General features: G+C 34.6%; 1 protein-coding gene across 1 annotated transcript in view; it reads right to left on the reverse strand.

Moving 5' to 3' along the window:
• LOC118191921 (uncharacterized) overlaps positions 1 to 26,355 on the reverse strand; it is a 208,081-nt gene that overhangs the window by 115,848 nt on the left and 65,878 nt on the right. Inside the window, exons 12-15 of the mRNA XM_085827585.1 lie at positions 23,237 to 23,311; positions 17,717 to 17,791; positions 12,192 to 12,266; positions 6,095 to 6,169 (exon numbers count right to left, since the gene is read on the reverse strand). Coding sequence (XP_085683711.1) covers positions 6,095 to 6,169; positions 12,192 to 12,266; positions 17,717 to 17,791; positions 23,237 to 23,311 — 300 coding nt within the window. The remainder of the gene's footprint in view (positions 1 to 6,094; positions 6,170 to 12,191; positions 12,267 to 17,716; positions 17,792 to 23,236; positions 23,312 to 26,355) is intronic.

Below are 26,355 nucleotides of genomic sequence, written 5' to 3' on the forward strand. Positions count from 1 at the left end.
AAACATAACTATCAGAAAAATTTAATTGAAAATACACATCTCCGAATATTTATACATAACCGTTGTTGTCCAATGGCAGGAGTCAAACCATTCAAAAAAACGTTAGAAAATAGCCTTAAATAACGCAGTGTAACTAGAACCAGGACTCAATACCATTATTGCGTAATCGCGCATATGTACCTTTTGCAAAATTTTAATGGAGGTTATATCTTGAATCCTGAATCGTTAATTTCGCTAATGCTCTCAACTACTTAAGCGTTTTCACCAATAAATCAGGTAGGTCATTGGCCACTCGTAATTTTAAAATAGATCAAGGGTGCATGAGCACTGCGTCCGAAGACGAAAGATAGTCGAGATGGCAAAGCCTCGAGGTCAACTTCTGTTTACTGGCCTACCTCGTGGGAAAAATCCTCTCTGTAGGGGTTGAAAAGTTATTCGCCGAAGCCAATCACGTGGAAATCACCCTCCCATGAACTGACCCCGCGAGATGCTGCTTGAAACAGTGAGCTGTGAATTGACTTAAATTTTGTGAAAATAAGATCAAGCCCTGTAATATTCTGCATAATTAATTCAGATACATATCTAATTTTTATCTTCTGCAATTTGTTCGAGCCACATGGCAGCTTTAAATCCTGCAGTTAGTTTTTCTAATGTAGTCTTTCCTTTTTTGACACGATCAATATGTTCGATGAAGGTTCCTGACAATTTTTGAACTTTTACGTCTCGGAGCCATGAAACTGCTGCATTGAATTAACTTGAGATTGCACCTTTTCTTGACTGTGTTTTTTCACTGTAGAGTTTCCTGCTAGGTTATTCTTCAGATGTTTCAGCGGTAATTATTTACGGGAAGTCTTCTGCTTTTGGGATGGAAGGTTTAGGTTTCAGCACAGGTTTTTCTCAAATATGCGTCGTTATTCAGAGCATCCACGATAACTACATACATGTGGTTCTTTGCAGAAAATGCAGGTGAGCTTATGTTCTTCTTTTAACGTGCAGACATTGCGTCCATGCGGTCCATGGCATTTACAACATTTTTTTGGATTTGTGCATAGGGGCTGGGAGTGTCCCCACTCCCGGCGCCTAAAGCACTGCGTAAGTCTTTCCTTAGGCTTCCATTTTTCTATGCTGATATTTATGCTGAACATATTATTGAGGTTATTAATCGCTTGGCCACTTGAGTTTTTCTTTATAATTCTAGATGCCAGATTTGGAGTTTCTTCAAATAGTTTTTACGGGATCATTGGATTTGTTTCACTTTTATGATTGGGAATTTCCTTCTTTGTAGATCTTCAAAGATTGCCTCTTCTGGATTTTTATCAGGTTAAATTTTTCAGTACTACTTTTATTGGTTTTTCCCAGCTTATTTGGTAGGTGTGGAAAGGTACCCCTTACTTGTTAAGCATTTCTGTAATTGCACGATAATCTTCTTCATCCTTCAACAGAACGAAGATAGCTCGGCCTTTCATTCCAGCTTCGAATTCATCAATGCAGTTTTGTCATAGATATCCTTCAACTTTAGTACAGTCGATTTGTCCTTGCTGAAATACTACTATGGGGAACGGAGTTTTATGTGCTTTGGCTCCTCCTTCTGCAGCGTCAACTTGAGGATCTAATCTTTCGAAGCGATTTTTCTTTTCAATTTTCATCGGCTCTGAGCTTTGGGCTGGTTTTGCAAATTTCTTTTGTGATTTTCATTCTCCTTCTTTGGAAAAATGTGTTTCTAGTTTGTTCCCTTATCTTTTTCTTCCTGCTCTGCTTCTACTCCTTGTTTTCCTGTTACTTTCTCAAAATAATACAGAGACTTCCTGCCCGGCTGCTGGTGTATCATCATTTTGATTGTTTCTAAGCCAAATTCTGGTATTAAATCCCCTTGTTCCTTAACAGATAGATCATGAATGTTATCCGCATTGTGCCTAGTTTCAGCACTTCACATAATTCTTCCTGGACATTCCTTGCCGTTTCTGCTTTCTTGATTTTCTTTTTCGGAGATTTCATGAAATCTTCTTTTCTTAGCTTGTGTGACTTCGTTGATTTGAAAGATCTGTCCAAATCCGTAGCGGTATCTTCTTCATCCGTTTTAGACGATGGTGTCCTAAAAAAGAGCATTTTTGCGTACCCGAGGGTACCTTATTCAGTTAAAGTAACTTCGAACACAAAATCACTAAAAGCTGAGCTGTCCGCCTACTGGACTGGAACAGTCTGCGATAATCCTCCACATCGAGTGAGTTGAGGGCCTACGCTCCAGGATTCCGCAGGATATACATATTTAAAAGGAGAAGGCTTACTCAGGTGAGTTCTCTACGAAGAAACTGCAAACGTCTTTGACTAATATCAGAAATGCACGGTTTATTTAATAAAAATGTGTTTCGTTGGAGACAAATTCAGAATTCCCTTTTTTCAGAACACCTACGCTGCAAAGTGCACTCTAAAGGCTTTATACCTCTTCTTAATCAATCAGAAATATTTAATGAATTCTATGTCTTTGCTTACTGGGAGATCACTAAATCTCGGCTAACTTCGATGAGTTTTCTACGAATAAAGCTGAAAACCAATTGCCTGATATAGTTCGACAGCTTCATGAGTGCAAACACGCGTGCACCATACGGACCTGATTATTCTCAAATACGGTAGAAGGATGGGGACATTCCTTCCCTCCAGCATTTCTCTTTTCTGAGAAGAGAAGATTTTCACGTGACCTTTTACGTCGCAGTAATCAATAAAGCCCCTTTAAGACTAGTCTAAGTGTTTTGGCAGAATGCCAACCAGGCCTGCGTTCGAGACGGTTGAACTATAGAAGAAAAGCAATATTTTCTAACCGGAAATTTTACGATTGAAATCCTTCCGAAGGAAACAATTTTTCTGTTATTTACAGAAGAAGCCTTTTCAAAAAATAATGGTAGGGAAAATATTTCTCTAAAGAATAATCATTAGAGATAGTTGATACAAAAAAGATATCTTCAAATATTTAAAATTCTTAATAATAAACTTTAAATGAAATTGACAAATAAGTGAAATTTACTGTTTACATACTGCAAAATTAATATATTTCAGAAACATTCCGGGATGTTTTTCCAAAATACATGCGTTAGAAAGTGCACTTTAAATGCTAAAATTGGTTCAATACCTCTTTTTTATCAATCAAAATTATTTAATGTGTTGACTAATATTCGGAGTTGTTTGTTGGGAACATCACTAATATTCGGAATTCGCGATAAGTATCTAAAACATTTATATTTTCTAATTTATTTTTGACCTCGCTATGCACAGACTCGTTGCCATGCATGGCCTCGAACTTATTCCCATGTTTCTACAAATATTTAACTTTGCGCAATAACACTAGGATTTTGATTTATTTAACAATTTCCCAGTTTCGTAACCATATTTATTAGTATGGCTTTATATAATTACAGGTAGAGATAAAAATATATCCTTAAGGAAAATAATAATGTGGTAACCTCGAAAATATGAAAATAATTATTTCTTCACATGTGTCTATCTAGGAGTTTTATTCTAACTAGAGAGAGAAAAATATAAATGCAGCAAAATGCAGCACCGGACGACAGCTATAAGAAAATTTTGTGACGTAACGAACTATAATTCTATTCTTAAATGTATTCTTAGTATTGAATATTAGAAACTGTACTGCTTATTTTCTACTGTTTAGATCTCTATTTCTCCTCTTAAGTAACTGTCAATTTTTTTAACATGTTATTCTTCAGGTAATATGTTCATATCCATTGTCCGATGCTTTCTCATACTTCGATTATTAAGGTTGCAGAACTAATTAATCCTTTTCATATGAGACTTTGTGTTCATTATTTCTTCTTATTTTAATTAGTAACGCCTTCTGGTAAAATTTCCAGCCTGATTGTGAAACTTATTTCACTTGATCAAATTCGCATTTCAAAAGAATCTACTTTTTTTTTACCATTAAATTTGTTTGCATTATTATTTAGAAAGTTTCTGCTATTTCAGTTAAATTTTAAAAAGTTATCATTTCTCTGAAAAGCCTAGCTCGAGCGAATTCAGCCCGCAAAAATAAGGTAATTTGCACAACAGAAGAGATGTAATCTTTATTTATAGAAACATTTACGATGAAAACCATTCCGAAGAAAATTACCCTTTTTTCATTTCCAGACAAATTTGGTATGAACCAAATCATCAGAGAAAACACATCAAAAATTAAATGTTTCTCTATATCATGATTATCTGAGAAAACACATCAAAAGATAAAATGTTTCTCTAAATCATGTTCATTAGAGAATACAAAAAATACAAGTCCCAATATTTAGACACAGCTGTTGTAGTCAACACTGTCTAGTCCAATAATTGTAGTCAAAACACAAAAAATAACTGTAACCCTTTATATATTTAAACATTGAAGCAGAAAAGTAAGCAAGTGCTGGGCAACCACTCATATGTTTTCTCACTAAACTGTTATTGAGGATATAGAAAATCACCAACACAAATTCATTGGAAAAACCTAATTTCATATAAAATATTTATCGTAATTACATAGAAAGAGTAGACTTAAGCAGTAACATCCATGAAACAATTTATGAGAAAGAGCCTTTAATTACTGTATATATTACTGTATTACGGTCTTTAATATTTGTGTGATGTCTGTAAGAATATATATACAGTCAAAAGTCGTTAATCTGGACTCATCGGGACTTCGGCGATTCCGGATTATCGATTTTTCCGGATTATAGATCATCAGTTTAAATCTGGTAAGATGGCATGCAGAAATTCTAAAATTAAAAATATGAAACCGTAATTTATGAAATAAAGAACAATTATGATCTAAAGGGTATCAAAATCTGCAAAAAGAAAAAGCTTAATAATTATTTGTTTACTTTATTAAACATTTCTTTCAATGTAAGTTGTTTAAGTTTTGCTTCGTTTCATGTGATAATACTTTCTCTTTCATTCTATGAAACAGACATAATTTCTTGTTCAGTTACAAAGTTCCGCTGTTCAAGTCCTATAATTGCTGTGTCGAGAACACCGACTAATTTGCCAATCGAAATTTTTTCGTTTTCAATAACCTCTGTCACTTTCTTCGCTATCGGAAGCGAATTATAATGACGAGGAACTTGTTTTAAATCATATCAAAGACGGGGCATATCGAGATGAAATACTACATTTGGTAAGGAATTATAAGCCAAATAAAATAAAAGCATCTGCGCTGAAGATAAGTGCATAATAGTAGATAAACATAATAGTGCTGACAGATCAACTTCCAATTCATTACGCCCCCGCCGAGCAGCGTGAAATTGATAAACACATTTCGGATTTCAAAACATGCTTTCGCTTTAGATAGTTTACATATTAACATATATATATCGGAAATTCTATTTGATATAATCGAAAGTTTACGCTTACTTTTATAAAATTGCTCTTACAGTCCGCAAAAAATAATAAGCCGGATCCAATTCGAAAATTAAGGAAGAACGCAATCATCAACATTAAATGAAATAGATAATTAGATAATTTTAGCTTATACGTCCATTATACATAAAACGCGCACGCGAAAACGTATTCCGCACTTGCGCACACTCATATGCGCAGTCGTAAAACGTCTTACGCGCACGCGTAAACGCCTGTGCACATGTGTCAACGCGGCGCATGCACAGAAAGATTTTATTTTTGAGGTCCGGATTATAGATCATTCCGAATTATGGGTGTCCGAATTAACGACTTTTGACTGTATATATATATGTGCATATTAGAGTATGTCAAAGAATTTAAAGCAATATATTAAAAGTTCACAAATGCAGGTATAGAATACCAACAGAATTTTCGCATTAAAATGAAAATACAATATTTTCTCATAGCAGTTTTGAGAAATTTGTGCTTTCTTATCGAAAACCCTTATCTGTCAAACGATTAAAACACAATAAATTATTTCCGAGCATTTCTTCAAACACGTGAATTAAAAAGTACTTTTTAACTGCAAAAATACATTTTAGTAGCGCCTCTTAACCCACGAGAAATTTCAATAAATGCATATTTCTGTTTAATTGAAGAATCTTTATTTCCCAACTAATTCAAGCACTGGTTTAGCAAAATTATTTCGTGACTTGTTCATTACCTGGAAGTGCATAGCCTGGATGACCTAAATAGCCTGGAACAACTGCATTCGGTGCGGGTACAACGGCAGGACCACCTGTAAAATTGAAGTAGATATTGAAAATTTACAACACAAATCAATTACTGAGCCTAATTTCATAGAAAGAATTGGCGAGATTTAAACTTAAGAGGTCATCTCGGCCCTGCTGAGTACGAATAAATATCAAACTAAATTGACTAATTTTAGAAACGCGTTGTTTATTTACTGAAAACGTATTATGCTATACAAGTATTCCGGCGGGTTTTTTTTTTTTTTTTTTTTTTTTTTTTTTTTTTTTTTTTCAAAAGACGTGTGTTACAAAGGGTAGTATAAAGGCTTAAATTGTAAAAGCTCATAAATATTTAGAAAATTGCATGTCTCTGCTTACTAGGAAGATTACTTACATCCAAAATTGGCTAAAAGTATCAAAATTATTTATAGGAATATTTTCTGATTTGACCATTACCTTGAGATAAAAGATTCGTTAGCCTGATAGCTTTGAGGACCTATAGCTGTTTCTACCAATCTTTAAGTGCTTGCAAAGGAAATAATTTTTTGTCATTTAGAGAGGAAATCGTTATGAACGATATTCTTAGAAAATGCAGTGGCAGAGAATCTGTTTCTCTAAAACAAATCTATCAGAAAAATTTAATTGAAAATACACATCTCCGAATATTTAAACATAACCGTTGTTGTCCAATGGTAGAAGTCAAACCATTCAAAAAAACTTTAGAAAATAACCTTAAATAACGCAGTGTAACTAGAACAAGAATTCAATACCATTATTGCGTAATCGCGCATATGTACCTTTTGCAAAATTTTAATGGAGGTTATATCTTGAATCCTGAATCGTTAATTTCGCTAATGCTCTGAACTACATAAGCGTTTTTACCAATAAATCGGGTAGGCCATTGGCCGCTCGTAATTTTAAAATAGATCAAGGGTGCATGAGCACTGCGTCCGAAGACGAAAGATGGTCGAGATGGCAAAGCCTCAAGGTCAAGCTTCTGTTTACTGCATTGGAGTGTGGAGAAGTCCTTTCGCTGGTGGGAGAAATCCTCTCTGTAGGCGTTCAAAAGTTATTCACCGAAGCCAATCACGTGAGAGATCCACCCTTCCATGAACTGACCCCGCGAGATGCTGCTTGAAACAGTGAGCTGTGAATTGAGTTAAATTTTGTGAAAATAAGATCAAGTCCTGTAATATTCTGCATAATTAATTGAGATACATATCTAATTTTCGTCTTCTGCAATTTGTACGAAGCACATGGCTGCTTTCAATCCTGCAGTTAATTTTTCTAATGTAGTATTTGCTTTTTTGACACGATCAATATGTTCGATGAAGGTTCCTAACAATTTGTGCACTTTTTCATCTCGGAACCATGAAACTGCTGCATTGAATTAATTTAAGATTGCACCTTTTCTTGACTGTGTTTTTTCACTGTAGAGTTTCCTGCTAGGTTATTCTTCAGATGTTTCAGCGGTAATTATTTGCGGAAAGTCTTCTGCTTTTGGGATGGAAGGTTTAGGTTTCTGCACAGGTTTTTCTCAAATATGCGTCGTTATTCAGAGCATCCACGATAACTACATACATGTGGTTCTTTGCAAAAATTACGGGTGGGCTTATCTTCTTCTTTTAACTTTCATACATTGCTTCTGTGCGCTTCATGGCATTTACAACATTTTTCTTGTTTTCTTAGGCTTCCATTTTTCTATGCTGATATTATCAGGATTTGTGTTCCTCTTTACTTGCCTTGGAAACATGAACTGTCCTGACTCGGAACAGGGAGCTTACTCAAGCTATGTTCAATAAATGGTGAAGTAGACAATACAGACAGAAAGGGTATACGAAACCCTTTATTTTTCTATCTTTACAGAGCTTTCCGGAACTTCGGAATACAGAGACCAACCACTTGTGGTCTGAACGTAAGAATATAAAACTACTAACGAAAACTTTAACTAAAACTAAGTTTGGATTAATATACAAGTGCCTAACTTTAAGAATAGCCGTTATTTAACAAAATCCGTATGTAGTACAGAGAGCTGCTAACACTACGAAACGTTTAAAATTATCAAGAGGATTAAACCTCTGGCCTTGAAGGCAACCAGCAACCGAGTAAAGCTACTATGGCAAGCGGCCTGCTTCTAATAACTCCTCCCTCTCTCTTGCTTGGCAAAAAGCCACAACATAAGTACTTGGCTTTAGCAAGACAAATTTTTATAAATAATTTAACGCTTTTAATTCTGGCCAGAAGTAGAAATGAAGAAGTGATAGTAAAGATTTAAAACAAAATAAACGTTAGTAAAACTTAAGATCCTTACAATATTTATGCTAAATATATTATTGAGGTTATAAATCGCTTGTCCACTTGAGGTTTTCCTTATAATTCTAGATGCCAGATTTGGAGTTTCTTGAAATTGTTTTTGCGGGATCTTCAGAATTGTTTCACTTTTATGATCGGGAATTTCCTTCTTTGTATATCTTCAAAGATTGCATCTTCTGGGATTTTATCAGGTTAAATTTTTCAGTACTACTTTTATTGGTTTTTCCCAGCTTATTCGGTAGGTGTGGAAAGGTACCCCTTACTTGTTAAGCATTTCTGTAACTGCACGATATTCTTCTTTATCCTTCAACTGAACGAAGGTAGCTTGGCCTTTCATTCCAGCTTCGAATTCATCAATGCAGTTTTCTCATAGATATCCTTCAACTTTACTACAATCGATTTGTCCTTGCTGAAATACTACTATGGGGAACGGAGTTTCATCTTCTTTGGCTCCTCCTTCTGCAGCGTCAACTTGAGGATCTAATCTTTCGAAGCGATTTTTCTTTTCAATTTTCATCGGCTCTGAGCTTTGGGCTGGTTTTGCAAATTTCTTTTGTGATTTTCATTCTCCTTCTTTGGAAAAATGTGTTTCTAGTTTGTTCCCTTATCTTTTTCTTCCTGCTCTGCTTCTACTCCTTGTTTTCCTGTTACTTTCTCAAAATAATACAGAGACTTCCTGCCCGGCTGCTGGTGTATCATCATTTTGATTGTTTCTAAGCCAAATTCTGGTATTAAATCCCCTTGTTCCTTAACAGATAGATCATGAATGTTATCCGCATTGTGCCTAGTTTCAGCACTTCACATAATTCTTCCTGGACATTCCTTGCCGTTTCTGCTTTCTTGATTTTCTTTTTCGGAGATTTCATGAAATCTTCTTTTCTTAGCTTGTGTGACTTCGTTGATTTGAAAGATCTGTCCAAATCCGTAGCGGTATCTTCTTCATCCGTTTTAGACGATGGTGTCCTAAAAAAGAGCATTTTTGCGTACCCGAGGGTACCTTATTCAGTTAAAGTAACTTCGAACACAAAATCACTAAAAGCTGAGCTGTCCGCCTACTGGACTGGAACAGTCTGCGATAATCCTCCACATCGAGTGAGTTGAGGGCCTACGCTCCAGGATTCCGCAGGATATACATATTTAAAAGGAGAAGGCTTACTCAGGTGAGTTCTCTACGAAGAAACTGCAAACGTCTTTGACTAATATCAGAAATGCACGGTTTATTTAATAAAAATGTGTTTCGTTGGAGACAAATTCAGAATTCCCTTTTTTCAGAACACCTACGCTGCAAAGTGCACTCTAAAGGCTTTATACCTCTTCTTAATCAATCAGAAATATTTAATGAATTCTATGTCTTTGCTTACTGGGAGATCACTAAATCTCGGCTAACTTCGATGAGTTTTCTACGAATAAAGCTGAAAACCAATTGCCTGATATAGTTCGACAGCTTCATGAGTGCAAACACGCGTGCACCATACGGACCTGATTATTCTCAAATACGGTAGAAGGATGGGGACATTCCTTCCCTCCAGCATTTCTCTTTTCTGAGAAGAGAAGATTTTCACGTGACCTTTTACGTCGCAGTAATCAATAAAGCCCCTTTAAGACTAGTCTAAGTGTTTTGGCAGAATGCCAACCAGGCCTGCGTTCGAGACGGTTGAACTATAGAAGAAAAGCAATATTTTCTAACCGGAAATTTTACGATTGAAATCCTTCCGAAGGAAACAATTTTTCTGTTATTTACAGAAGAAGCCTTTTCAAAAAATAATTCTAGGGAAAATATTTCTCTAAAGAATAATCGTTAGAGATAGTTCATACAAAAAAGACATCTTCAAATATTTAAAAATTATTAATATTTAAATTTGAAATGAATTTGACAAATAAGTGAAATTTATTGTTTATATACTGCAAAATTAATATATTTCAGAAAAATACCGCGATATATTTTCAAAATACACGCGTTAGAAAGTGCACTTTAAATGCTAAATTTGGATCAATACCTGTTCTTTATAAGTTAAAAATATATAACGTATTGTATGTCTCTGTTTGTTTGGAAAATCACTAATATTCGGAATTCACGATAAGTATCTAAAACATTTATATTTTCCAATTTATTTATTACCTCGCTATGCACAGACTCGTTGGCATGCCTAACCTCGAACGCATTCTATGTTTCTACAAATATTCAACTTTGTCCAATTACACCAGGAATTTGATTTATTTAACATTTCTTTAGTTTCGTTACCATGTTTATTAGCATGGCATAGCTTGTATAATTACAGGTAGAGATAAAAATGTTTCCTTAAAGAAAATAATAAATTGGTAACCTCTAAAAATATTAAAATAATTCTTTCACCACATGTGTGTATCTAGGAATTTTTATCGAAACTAGCGGGAGAAAAATATAAATTCTGCACCTGACGACAGCTGTAACATAATTTTGTGACGTAAACTCACATCAATTTCATATCGTCGCAAATTCCCTAACTGTAAATTTCCTAAGGTAAGAACTATAATTCTATTCTTAAATGTATTGTTAGTATTGACAAGACGATTAAAATCTGTACTGCTTATTTTCTACTGTTTTGATCTCCATTTCTCCTCTTAAGTAACTGTGAATTAATTTAAGTTGTTATTCTTCAGGTAATATGTTCATATACATTATCCGATGCTTTCTCATACTTGGAATATTAAGGTTGCTGTTATAAACCTTTTCACATGAGTCTTACTTATTGTGTTCAATACTTCTTTTTATCTTAATTAGTAACGCCTTCTGGTACATTTTACCGCCTAATTGTAGAACTTATTTCACTTCATCAAATTCTCATTTCAAAAGAAGCTACTTTCTTTTACCATTAAATTTGTTTGCAATCTTATTTGGAAACTTTCTGCTGTATCAGTTTAGTTTACGACTTTAAAAAAGTTATAATTTACACTGTAAAGGCTATCTCGAGCGAATTCAGCCCGCAAAAATAAGGGTAATTTGCACGAAAAAGACATATAATCTTTATTAATAGAAAAATTTACGATCAAAACCATTCTGAAGAAAATTACCCTTCTTTCATTTCAAGACAAATTCGTTATGAAGCAAATCATCAGAGAAAACACATCAAAAGATGAAATGAAGCAGAAAACTAAGCAAATACTGTGCTATCACTCATATTCTTTTTCACAAAACTGTTATAGAGGATGTAGAAAATCACGCACAAAAATTCATTGGAAAAACCTAATTTCATATAAAATATTTATCATAATTACATAGAAAGAGTAGACTTAAGCAGTTACATCACTGAATAAATTTATGAGAAAGCGTCTTTAATTACTGTATATATTACTCTATTACGGCCTAGTATATTTTTTTATGTCTGTAAGTACGTATATATACGTGCACATTAAAGTATATCAAAGAATTTAAGGCAATATATTAAAAGTACACAATCGTATGTATAGAATACCAGTAGAAGTTTTGCATTAAAATAAAAATATAATATTTTCTTATAGCAGTTTTGATAAATTTGTGGTTTCTTATCGAAAACCTTGATCGGTCAGATGGTTAAAACGCAGTGAATTATTTCAGGGCATTTCTTCGAACACATGAATTTGAAACAAATTTTTTAGCAGCAAAAATACATTTTAGTATAGCCTCTTAATCTACGAAAACTTTCAATAAATGGATATTTCTGCTTAATTGAAAAATCTTTATTTCCCAATTAATTCAAGCATTGGTTTAGCAAAATTATTTCGTGACTTGTTCATTACCTGGAAGAGCATAACCTGGATGACCTAAGTAGGCTAGAACACCTGCATTCGCTGCGGCTGCAGCAGCAGGACCACCTGCAAAATTAAAGTAGAAATGACTTTGAATATATATTGAAAATTCACAACACAAATCAATTAATGAGCGTAATTTCATAGACAGAACTGGCGGAATTTAAACTGATGAGGTCGTCTCGAGCCAGCTGAGTACGAATAAATTTCGAACTAAATTGACTAATTTTAGAAACGCCTTATTTATTTACTGAAAAATGATTTCGCTAGAGATGTATTCCTCCGGCTTTTTTTTTTCAAAAGACGTGTGCTACAAAGGTAGTATAAAGGCTTAAATTGTAAACGCTCCGAAATATTTAGAAAATTGCATGTCTCTGCTCACTAGGAAGATTACTAACATCCAAAATTGGCTAAAAGTATCAAAATTATTTATAGGAATATTTTCTGATTTGACCATTACCTTGAGATAAAAGATTCGTTAGTCTGCATAGCTTTGCGGTTCTATAGATGTGTCAACCAATCTTTAAGTGCTTGCAAGGAAAATAATCTTTTTGACATTTTGAGAGGAAATCGTTACGAACGATATTATTAGAAAATGCATTGGCATAGAATCTGTTTCTCTAAAAGATAACTATCAGAAAACTTTAATTGAAAATACACATCTCCGAATATTTAAACATAACCGTTGTCGTCCAATGGCAGGAGTCAAACCATTCAAATAAACGTTAGAAAATAACCTTAAATAACGCAGTGTAACTAGAACCAGGATTCAATACCATTATTGCGTAATCGCGCATATGTACCTTTTGCAAAATTTTAATGGAGGTTATATCTTGAATCCTGAATCGTTAATTTCGCTAATGCTCTCAACTACATAAGCGTTTTTACCAATATATCAGGTATGTCATTGGCCACTCGTAATTTTAAAATAGATCAAGGGTGCATGAGCACTGCGTCCGAAGACGAAAGATAGTCGAGATAGCAAAGCCTCGAGGTCAAGCTTCTGTTTACTGGCCTACCTGGTGGGAAAAATCCTCTCTGTAGGGGTTAAAAAGTTATTCGCCGAACCCAATCACGTGGGAGATCACCCTCCCATGAACTGACCCCGCGAGATGCTGCTTGAAACAGTGAGCTGTGAATTGAGTTAATTTTTGGGAAAATAAGATCAAGCCCTGTAATATTCTGCATAATTAATTCAAATACATATCTAATTTTCATCTTCTGCAATTTTTTCGAGACACATGGCAGTTTTAAATCCTGCAGTTAGTTTTTTAATGTTGTCTTTGCTTTTTTGACACGATCAATATGTTTGATGAAGGTTCCTGACAAATTTTGAACTTTTTCGTCTCGGAGCCATGAAACTGCTGCATTGAATTAACTTGAGATTGCACCTTTTCTTGACTGTGTTTTTTCACTGTAGAGTTTCCTGCTAGGTTATTCTTCAGATGTTTCAACGGTAATTATTTGCGGGAAGTCTTCTGCTTTTGGGATGGAAGGTTTAGGTTTCTGCACAGGTTTTCTCAAATATGCGTCGTTATTCAGAGCATCCACGATAACTACATACATGTGGTTCTTTGCAGAAAATGCAGGTGGGCTTATCTTCTTCTTTTAACGTGCAGACATTGCGTCTGTGCGGTCCATGGTATTTAACACATTTTTTTTTTTTTTTTTTTTTTTGGATTTGTGCATAGGGGCTGGGAGTGTCCCCACTCCTGGCGCCTAAAGCACTGAGTAAGTCTTTTCTTAGGCTTCCATTTTTTTATGCTGATATTTATGCTGAACATATTATTGAGGTTATAAATCGCTTGGCCACTTGAGTTTTTCTTTATAATTCTAGATGCCAGATTTGGAGTCTCTTGAAATAGTTTTTGCGGGATTATTCGATTTGTCTCACTTTTATGATTGGGAATTTCCTTCTTTGTAGATCTTCAAAGATTGCCTCTTCTGGGTTTTTTTCAGGTTAAATTTTTCAGTACTACTTTTATTGGTTTTTCCCAGCTTATTTGGTAGGTGTAGAAAGGTACCCCTTACTTGTTAAGCATTTCTGTAATTGCACGATAATCTTCTTCATTCTTCAACTGAACGAAGATAGCTCGGCCCTTCATTCGAGCTTCGAATTCATCAATGCAGTTTTGTCATAGATAGCCTTCAACTTTAGTACAGTCGATTTGTCCTTGCTGAAATACTACTATGGGGAACGGAGTTTCATCTGCTTTGGCTCCTCCTTCTGCAGCGTCAACTTCAGTATCTAATCTTTCGAAGGGATTTTTCTTTTCAATTTCCATCGGCTCTGAGCTTTGGGCTGGATTTGCAAATTTCTTTTGTAATTTTCATTCTCTTTCTTTGTAAAAATGTGTTTCTAGTTTGTTGCATTATCTTTTTCTTCCTGCTCTGCTTCTACTCCTTTTTTTCCTGTTACTTTCTCAAAATAATACAGAGACTTCCTACGCCGTTGCTGGTGTATCATCATATTGATTGCTTCTAAGCCAAATTCTGGTATTAAATCCTCTTGTTCCTTAACAGATAGATCATGAATGTTATCCGTATTGTGCCTAGTCTTCACCACTTCACGTAATTCTTCCTGGACATTCCTTGCCGTTTCTGCTTTCTTGATTTTCTTTTTCAGAGATTTCATGAAATCTTGTTTTCTTAGCTTGTGTGACTTCGTTGATTTGAAAGATCTGTCCAAATCCGTAGCGGTATCTTCTTCATCCGTTTTAGACGATGGTGTCCTAAAAAAGAGCACTTTTGCGTACCCGAGGGTACCTTATTCAGTTAAAGTAGCTTCGAACACAAAATCGCTAAAAGCTGAGCTGTCCGCCTACTGGACTGGGACAGTCTGCGATAATCCTCCACATCGAGTGAGTTGAGGGCCTACGTTCCAGGATTCCGTAGGATATACATATTTAACAGGAGAAGGCTTACTCAGGTGAGTTCTCTGCGAAGAAACTGCAAACGTCTTTGACTAATATCAGAAATGCACGGTTTATTTAATAAAAATGTGTTTCGTTGGAGACAAATTCAGAATTCCCTTTTTTCAGAACACCTACGCTGCAAAGTGCACTCTAAAGGCTTTATACCTCTTCTTAATCAATCAGAAATATTTAATGAATTCTATGTCTTTGCTTACTGGGCAGATCACTAAATCTCGGCTAACTTCGATGAGTTTTCTACGAATCAAGCTGAAAACCAATTGCCTGATATAGTTGGACAGCTTCATGAGTGCAAACACGCGTGCACCATACGGACCTGATTATTCTCAAATACGGTAGAAGGATGGGGACATTCCTTCCCTCCAGCATTTCTCTTTTCTGAGAAGATTTTCACGTGACCTTTTACGTCGCAGTAATTAATAAAGCCCCTTTTAGACTAGTCTAAGTGTTTTGGCAGAATGCCAACCAGGCCTGCGTTCGAGACGGTTGAACTATAGAAGAAAAGCAATATTTTCTAACCGGAAATTTTACGATTGAAATCCTTCCGAAGGAAACAATTTTTCTGTTATTTACAGAAGAAGCCTTTTAAAAAAATAATGCTAGGGAAAATATTTCTCTAAAGAATAATCGTTAGAGATAGTTAATACAAAAAAAGACATCTTCAAATATTTAAAATTATTAATATTTAAACTTGAAATGAAATTGGCAAATAAGTGAAATTTATTGTTTATATACTGCAAAATTAATATATTTCAGAAAAATACCGGGATATTTTTTCAAAATACACGCGTTAGAAAGTGCACTTTAAATGCTAAATTTGGATCAATACTTGTTCTTTATAAGTTAAAAATATATAACGTATTGTATGTCTCTGTTTGTTGGGAAGATCACTAATATTCGGAATTTACGATAAGTATCTAAAACATTTATATTTTCCAATTTATTTATTACCTCGCTATGCACAGACTCGTTGGCATGCCTAACCTCGAACGCATTCCATGTTTCTACAAATATTCAACTTTGTCCAATTACACCAGGAATTTGATTTATTTAACATTTCTCTAGTTTTGTTACCATGTTTATTAGCATGGCATAGCTTGTATAATTACAGGTAGAGATAAAAATGTTTCCTTAAAGAAAATAATAAATTGGTAACCTCGAAAAATATTAAAATAATTGTTTGCTCACATGTGTGTATCTAGGAATTTTCATCGAAACTAGCGGGAGAAAAATCTAAATGCAGCACCTGACGACAGCTATAACATAATTTTATGACGTAAACTCACATGAATTTGACATCGTTGCAAATTTTCTAACTGTAAATTTCCTAAGCTACGAACTATATTTCTATTCTTAAATGTACTCTTACTATTCACAAGAATATTAAAATCTCTACTGCTTATTTTCTACTGTTTTGATCTTCATTTCTCCTCTTAAGTAACTGTGAATTAATTTGTTATTCTTCAGGTAATATGTTCATATACATTATCCGATGCTTTCTCATACTTGGAATATTAAGGTTGCTGTTATAAACCTTTTCACATGAGTCTTACTTATTGTGTTCAATACTTGTTTTTATCTTAATTAGTAACGCCTTCTGGTACATTTTACCGCCTAATTGTAGAACTTATTTCACTTCATCAAATTCTCATTTCAAAAGAAGCTACTTTCTTTTACCATTAAATTTGTTTGCAATCTTATTTGGAAACTTTCTGCTGTATCAGTTTAGTTTACGACTTTAAAAAAGTTATAATTTACACTGTAAAGGCTATCTCGAGCGAATTCAGCCCGCAAAAATAAGGGTAATTTGCACGAAAAAGACATATAATCTTTATTAATAGAAAAATTTACGATCAAAACCATTCCGAAGAAAATTACCCTTCTTTCATTTCAAGACAAATTCGTTATGAAGCAAATCATCAGAGAAAACACATCAAAAGATGAAATGAAGCAGAAAACTAAGCAAATACTGTGCTATCACTCATATTCTTTTTCACAAAACTGTTATAGAGGATGTAGAAAATCACGCACAAAAATTCATTGGAAAAACCTAATTTCATATAAAATATTTATCATAATTACATAGAAAGGGTAGACTTAAGCAGTTACATCACTGAATAAATTTATGAGAAAGAGTCTTTAATTACTGTATATATTACTCTATTACGGCCTAGTATATTTTTTTATGTCTGTAAGTACGTATATATACGTGCACATTAAAGTATATCAAAGAATTTAAGGCAATATATTAAAAGTACACAATCGTATGTACAGAATACCAGTAGAAGTTTTGCATTAAAATAAAAATATAATATTTTCTTATAGCAGTTTTGATAAATTTGTGGTTTCTTATCGAAAACCTTGATCGGTCAGATGGTTAAAACGCAGTGAATTATTTCAGGGCATTTCTTCGAACACATGAATTTGAAACAAATTTTTTAGCAGCAAAAATACATTTTAGTATAGCCTCTTAATCTACGAGAACTTTCAATAAATGGATATTTCTGCTTAATTGAAAAATCTTTATTTCCCAATTAATTCAAGCATTGGTTTAGCAAAATTATTTCGTGACTTGTTCATTACCTGGAAGAGCATAACCTGGATGACCTAAGTAGCCTGGAACACCTGCATTCGCTGCGGCTGCAGCAGCAGGACCACCTGCAAAATTAAAGTAGAAATGACTTTGAAGTATATATTGAAAATTCACAACACAAATCAATTAATGAGCGTAATTTCATAGACAGAACTGGCGGAATTTAAACTGATGAGGTCGTCTCGAGCCAGCTGAGTACGAATAAATTTCGAACTAAATTGACTAATTTTAGAAACGCCTTATTTATTTACTGAAAAATGATTTCGCTAGAGATGTATTCCTCCGGCTTTTTTTTTTCAAAAGACGTGTGCTACAAAGGTAGTATAAAGGCTTAAATTGTAAACGCTCCGAAATATTTAGAAAATTGCATGTCTCTGCTCACTAGGAAGATTACTAACATCCAAAATTGGCTAAAAGTATCAAAATTATTTATAGGAATATTTTCTGATTTGACCATTACCTTGAGATAAAAGATTCGTTAGTCTGCATAGCTTTGCGGTTCTATAGATGTGTCAACCAATCTTTAAGTGCTTGCAAAGAAAATAATCTTTTTGACATTTTGAGAGGAAATCGTTACGAACGATATTATTAGAAAATGCATTGGCATAGAATCTGTTTCTCTAAAAGATAACTATCAGAAAACTTTAATTGAAAATACACATCTCCGAATATTTAAACATAACCGTTGTCGTCCAATGGCAGGAGTCAAACCATTCAAATAAACGTTAGAAAATAACCTTAAATAACGCAGTGTAACTAGAACCAGGATTCAATACCATTATTGCATAATCGCGCATAGGTACCTTTTGCAAAATTTTAATGGAGGTTATATCTTGAATCCTGAATCGTTAATTTCGCTAATGCTCTCAACTACATAAGCGTTTTTACCAATATATCAGGTATGTCATTGGCCACTCGTAATTTTAAAATAGATCAAGGGTGCATGAGCACTGCGTCCGAAGACGAAAGATAGTCGAGATGGCAAAGCCTCGAGGTCAAGCTTCTGTTTAGTGGCCTACCTGGTGGGAAAAATCCTCTCTGTAGGGGTTAAAAAGTTATTCGCCGAACCCAATCAAGTGGGAGATCACCCTCCCATGAACTGACCCCGCGAGATGCTGCTTGAAACAGTGAGCTGTGAATTGAGTTAATTTTTGGGAAAATAAGATCAAGCCCTGTAATATTCTGCATAATTAATTCAAATACATATCTAATTTTCATCTTCTGCAATTTTTTCGAGCCACATGGCAGTTTTAAATCCTGCAGTTAGTTTTTTAATGTTGTCTTTGCTTTTTTGACACGATCAATATGTTTGATGAAGGTTCCTGACAAATTTTGAACTTTTTCGTCTCGGAGCCATGAAACTGCTGCATTGAATTAACTTGAGATTGCACCTTTTCTTGACTGTGTTTTTTCACTGTAGAGTTTCCTGCTAGGTTATTCTTCAGATGTTTCAACGGTAATTATTTGCGGGAAGTCTTCTGCTTTTGGGATGGAAGGTTTAGGTTTCTGCACAGGTTTCCTCAAATATGCGTCGTTATTCAGAGCATCCACGATAACTACATACATGTGGTTCTTTGCAGAAAATGCAGGTGGGCTTATCTTCTTCTTTTAACGTGCAGACATTGCGTCTGTGCGGTCCATGGTATTTAACACATTTTTTTTTTTTTTTTTGGATTTGTGCATAGGGGCTGAGAGTGTCCCCACTCCTGGCGCCTAAAGCACTGAGTAAGTCTTTTCTTAGGCTTCCATTTTTTTATGCTGATATTTATGCTGAACATATTATTGAGGTTATAAATCGCTTGGCCACTTGAGTTTTTCTTTATAATTCTAGATGCCAGATTTGGAGTCTCTTGAAATAGTTTTTGCGGGATTATTCGATTTGTCTCACTTTTATGATTGGGAATTTCCTTCTTTGTAGATCTTCAAAGATTGCCTCTTCTGGGTTTTTATCAGGTTAAATTTTTCAGTACTACTTTTATTGGTTTTTCCCAGCTTATTTGGTAGGTGTAGAAAGGTACCCCTTACTTGTTAAGCATTTCTGTAATTGCACGATAATCTTCTTCATTCTTCAACTGAACGAAGATAGCTCGGCCCTTCATTCGAGCTTCGAATTCATCAATGCAGTTTTGTCATAGATAGCCTTCAACTTTAGTACAGTCGATTTGTCCTTGCTGAAATACTACTATGGGGAACGGAGTTTCATCTGCTTTGGCTCCTCCTTCTGCAGCGTCAACTTCAGTATCTAATCTTTCGAAGGGATTTTTCTTTTCAATTTCCATCGGCTCTGAGCTTTGGGCTGGATTTGCAAATTTCTTTTGTAATTTTCATTCTCTTTCTTTGTAAAAATGTGTTTCTAGTTTGTTGCATTATCTTTTTCTTCCTGCTCTGCTTCTACTCCTTTTTTTCCTGTTACTTTCTCAAAATAATACAGAGACTTCCTACGCCGTTGCTGGTGTATCATCATATTGATTGCTTCTAAGCCAAATTCTGGTATTAAATCCTCTTGTTCCTTAACAGATAGATCATGAATGTTATCCGTATTGTGCCTAGTCTTCACCACTTCACGTAATTCTTCCTGGACATTCCTTGCCGTTTCTGCTTTCTTGATTTTCTTTTTCAGAGATTTCATGAAATCTTGTTTTCTTAGCTTGTGTGACTTCGTTGATTTGAAAGATCTGTCCAAATCCGTAGCGGTATCTTCTTCATCCGTTTTAGACGATGGTGTCCTAAAAAAGAGCACTTTTGCGTACCCGAGGGTACCTTATTCAGTTAAAGTAGCTTCGAACACAAAATCGCTAAAAGCTGAGCTGTCTGCCTACGGCACTGGGACAGTCTACGATAATCCTCCACATCGAGTGAGTTGAGAGCCTACGTTCCAGGATTCCGTAGGATATACATATTTAAAAGGAGAAGGCTCACTCAGGTGAGTTCTCTGCGAAGAAACTGCAAACGTCTTTGACTAATATCAGAAATGCACGGTTTATTTAATAAAAATGTGTTTCGTTGGAGACAAATTCAGAATTCCCTTTTTTCAGAACAGATACGCTGCAAAGTGCACTCTAAAGGCTTTATACCTCTTCTTAATCAATCAGAAATATTTAATGAATTCTATGTCTTTGCTTACTGGGCAGATCACTAAATCTCGGCTAACTTCGATGAGTTTTCTACGAATCAAGCTGAAAACCAATTGCCTGATATAGTTGGACAGCTTCATGAGTGCAAACACGCGTGCACCATACGGACCTGATTATTCTCAAATACGGTAGAAGGATGGTGACATTTCTTCCCTCCAGCATTTCTCTTTTCTGAGAAGATTTTCACGTGACCTTTTACGTCGCAGTAATTAATAAAGCCCCTTTTAGACTAGTCTAAGTGTTTTGGCAGAATGCCAACCAGGTCTGCGTTCGAGACGGTTGAACTATAGAAGAAAAGCAATATTTTCTAACCGGAAATTTTACGATTGAAATCCTTCCGAAGGAAACAATTTTTCTGTTATTTACAGAAGAAGCCTTTTAAAAAAATAATGCTAGGGAAAATATTTCTCTAAAGAATAATCGTTAGAGATAGTTAATACAAAAAAAGACATCTTCAAATATTTAAAATTATTAATATTTAAACTTGAAATGAAATTGGCAAATAAGTGAAATTTATTGTTTATATACTGCAAAATTAATATATTTCAGAAAAATACCGGGATATTTTTTCAAAATACACGCGTTAGAAAGTGCACTTTAAATGCTAAATTTGGATCAATACTTGTTCTTTATAAGTTAAAAATATATAACGTATTGTATGTCTCTGTTTGTTGGGAAGATCACTAATATTCGGAATTTACGATAAGTATCTAAAACATTTATATTTTCCAATTTATTTATTACCTCGCTATGCACAGACTCGTTGGCATGCCTAACCTCGAACGCATTCCATGTTTCTACAAATATTCAACTTTGTCCAATTACACCAGGAATTTGATTTATTTAACATTTCTCTAGTTTTGTTACCATGTTTATTAGCATGGCATAGCTTGTATAATTACAGGTAGAGATAAAAATGTTTCCTTAAAGAAAATAATAAATTGGTAACCTCGAAAAATATTAAAATAATTGTTTGCTCACATGTGTGTATCTAGGAATTTTCATCGAAACTAGCGGGAGAAAAATCTAAATGCAGCACTTGCCGACAGCTATAACATAATTTTATGACGTAAACTCACATGAATTTGACATCGTTGCAAATTTTCTAACTGTAAATTTCCTAAGCTACGAACTATATTTCTATTCTTAAATGTACTCTTACTATTCACAAGAATATTAAAATCTCTACTGCTTATTTTCTACTGTTTTGATCTTCATTTCTCCTCTTAAGTAACTGTGAATTAATTTGTTATTCTTCAGGTAATATGTTCATATACATTATCCGATGCTTTCTCATACTTGGAATATTAAGGTTGCTGTTATAAACCTTTTCACATGAGTCTTACTTATTGTGTTCAATACTTGTTTTTATCTTAATTAGTAACGCCTTCTGGTACATTTTACCGCCTAATTGTAGAACTTATTTCACTTCATCAAATTCTCATTTCAAAAGAAGCTACTTTCTTTTACCATTAAATTTGTTTGCAATCTTATTTGGAAACTTTCTGCTGTATCAGTTTAGTTTACGACTTTAAAAATGTTATAATTTACACTGTAAAGGCTATCTCGAGCGAATTCAGCCCGCAAAAATAAGGGTAATTTGCACGAAAAAGACATATAATCTTTATTAATAGAAAAATTTACGATCAAAACCATTCCGAAGAAAATTACCCTTCTTTCATTTCAAGACAAATTCGTTATGAAGCAAATCATCAGAGAAAACACATCAAAAGATGAAATGAAGCAGAAAACTAAGCAAATACTGTGCTATCACTCATATTCTTTTTCACAAAACTGTTATAGAGGATGTAGAAAATCACGCACAAAAATTCATTGGAAAAACCTAATTTCATATAAAATATTTATCATAATTACATAGAAAGGGTAGACTTAAGCAGTTACATCACTGAATAAATTTATGAGAAAGAGTCTTTAATTACTGTATATATTACTCTATTACGGCCTAGTATATTTTTTTATGTCTGTAAGTACGTATATATACGTGCACATTAAAGTATATCAAAGAATTTAAGGCAATATATTAAAAGTACACAATCGTATGTACAGAATACCAGTAGAAGTTTTGCATTAAAATAAAAATATAATATTTTCTTATAGCAGTTTTGATAAATTTGTGGTTTCTTATCGAAAACCTTGATCGGTCAGATGGTTAAAACGCAGTGAATTATTTCAGGGCATTTCTTCGAACACATGAATTTGAAACAAATTTTTTAGCAGCAAAAATACATTTTAGTATAGCCTCTTAATCTACGAGAACTTTCAATAAATGGATATTTCTGCTTAATTGAAAAATCTTTATTTCCCAATTAATTCAAGCATTGGTTTAGCAAAATTATTTCGTGACTTGTTCATTACCTGGAAGAGCATAACCTGGATGACCTAAGTAGCCTGGAACACCTGCATTCGCTGCGGCTGCAGCAGCAGGACCACCTGCAAAATTAAAGTAGAAATGACTTTGAAGTATATATTGAAAATTCACAACACAAATCAATTAATGAGCGTAATTTCATAGACAGAACTGGCGGAATTTAAACTGATGAGGTCGTCTCGAGCCAGCTGAGTACGAATAAATTTCGAACTAAATTGACTAATTTTAGAAACGCCTTATTTATTTACTGAAAAATGATTTCGCTAGAGATGTATTCCTCCGGCTTTTTTTTTTCAAAAGACGTGTGCTACAAAGGTAGTATAAAGGCTTAAATTGTAAACGCTCCGAAATATTTAGAAAATTGCATGTCTCTGCTCACTAGGAAGATTACTAACATCCAAAATTGGCTAAAAGTATCAAAATTATTTATAGGAATATTTTCTGATTTGACCATTACCTTGAGATAAAAGATTCGTTAGTCTGCATAGCTTTGCGGTTCTATAGATGTGTCAACCAATCTTTAAGTGCTTGCAAAGAAAATAATCTTTTTGACATTTTGAGAGGAAATCGTTACGAACGATATTATTAGAAAATGCATTGGCATAGAATCTGTTTCTCTAAAAGATAACTATCAGAAAACTTTAATTGAAAATACACATCTCCGAATATTTAAACATAACCGTTGTCGTCCAATGGCAGGAGTCAAACCATTCAAATAAACGTTAGAAAATAACCTTAAATAACGCAGTGTAACTAGAACCAGGATTCAATACCATTATTGCATAATCGCGCATAGGTACCTTTTGCAAAATTTTAATGGAGGTTATATCTTGAATCCTGAATCGTTAATTTCGCTAATGCTCTCAACTACATAAGCGTTTTTACCAATATATCAGGTATGTCATTGGCCACTCGTAATTTTAAAATAGATCAAGGGTGCATGAGCACTGCGTCCGAAGACGAAAGATAGTCGAGATGGCAAAGCCTCGAGGTCAAGCTTCTGTTTAGTGGCCTACCTGGTGGGGAAAATCCTCTCTGTAGGGGTTAAAAAGTTATTCGCCGAACCCAATCACGTGGGAGATCACCCTCCCATGAACTGACCCCGCGAGATGCTGCTTGAAACAGTGAGCTGTGAATTGAGTTAATTTTTGGGAAAATAAGATCAAGCCCTGTAATATTCTGCATAATTAATTCAAATACATATCTAATTTTCATCTTCTGCAATTTTTTCGAGCCACATGGCAGTTTTAAATCCTGCAGTTAGTTTTTTAATGTTGTCTTTGCTTTTTTGACACGATCAATATGTTTGATGAAGGTTCCTGACAAATTTTGAACTTTTTCGTCTCGGAGCCATGAAACTGCTGCATTGAATTAACTTGAGATTGCACCTTTTCTTGACTGTGTTTTTTCACTGTAGAGTTTCCTGCTAGGTTATTCTTCAGATGTTTCAACGGTAATTATTTGCGGGAAGTCTTCTGCTTTTGGGATGGAAGGTTTAGGTTTCTGCACAGGTTTTCTCAAATATGCGTCGTTATTCAGAGCATCCACGATAACTACATACATGTGGTTCTTTGCAGAAAATGCAGGTGGGCTTATCTTCTTCTTTTAACGTGCAGACATTGCGTCTGTGCGGTCCATGGTATTTAACACATTTTTTTTTTTTTTTTTGGATTTGTGCATAGGGGCTGGGAGTGTCCCCACTCCTGGCGCCTAAAGCACTGAGTAAGTCTTTTCTTAGGCTTCCATTTTTTTATGCTGATATTTATGCTGAACATATTATTGAGGTTATAAATCGCTTGGCCACTTGAGTTTTTCTTTATAATTCTAGATGCCAGATTTGGAGTCTCTTGAAATAGTTTTTGCGGGATTATTCGATTTGTCTCACTTTTATGATTGGGAATTTCCTTCTTTGTAGATCTTCAAAGATTGCCTCTTCTGGGTTTTTATCAGGTTAAATTTTTCAGTACTACTTTTATTGGTTTTTCCCAGCTTATTTGGTAGGTGTAGAAAGGTACCCCTTACTTGTTAAGCATTTCTGTAATTGCACGATAATCTTCTTCATTCTTCAACTGAACGAAGATAGCTCGGCCCTTCATTCGAGCTTCGAATTCATCAATGCAGTTTTGTCATAGATAGCCTTCAACTTTAGTACAGTCGATTTGTCCTTGCTGAAATACTACTATGGGGAACGGAGTTTCATCTGCTTTGGCTCCTCCTTCTGCAGCGTCAACTTCAGTATCTAATCTTTCGAAGGGATTTTTCTTTTCAATTTCCATCGGCTCTGAGCTTTGGGCTGGATTTGCAAATTTCTTTTGTAATTTTCATTCTCTTTCTTTGTAAAAATGTGTTTCTAGTTTGTTGCATTATCTTTTTCTTCCTGCTCTGCTTCTACTCCTTTTTTTCCTGTTACTTTCTCAAAATAATACAGAGACTTCCTACGCCGTTGCTGGTGTATCATCATATTGATTGCTTCTAAGCCAAATTCTGGTATTAAATCCTCTTGTTCCTTAACAGATAGATCATGAATGTTATCCGTATTGTGCCTAGTCTTCACCACTTCACGTAATTCTTCCTGGACATTCCTTGCCGTTTCTGCTTTCTTGATTTTCTTTTTCAGAGATTTCATGAAATCTTGTTTTCTTAGCTTGTGTGACTTCGTTGATTTGAAAGATCTGTCCAAATCCGTAGCGGTATCTTCTTCATCCGTTTTAGACGATGGTGTCCTAAAAAAGAGCACTTTTGCGTACCCGAGGGTACCTTATTCAGTTAAAGTAGCTTCGAACACAAAATCGCTAAAAGCTGAGCTGTCTGCCTACGGCACTGGGACAGTCTACGATAATCCTCCACATCGAGTGAGTTGAGAGCCTACGTTCCAGGATTCCGTAGGATATACATATTTAAAAGGAGAAGGCTCACTCAGGTGAGTTCTCTGCGAAGAAACTGCAAACGTCTTTGACTAATATCAGAAATGCACGGTTTATTTAATAAAAATGTGTTTCGTTGGAGACAAATTCAGAATTCCCTTTTTTCAGAACAGATACGCTGCAAAGTGCACTCTAAAGGCTTTATACCTCTTCTTAATCAATCAGAAATATTTAATGAATTC

This window comes from Stegodyphus dumicola, chromosome 12 (assembly GCF_044657685.1).
Source record: "Stegodyphus dumicola isolate Sdum_Otavi_A_Nest chromosome 12, ASM4465768v1".
Classification (NCBI taxonomy): Eukaryota; Metazoa; Arthropoda; class Arachnida; order Araneae; family Eresidae; genus Stegodyphus; species Stegodyphus dumicola.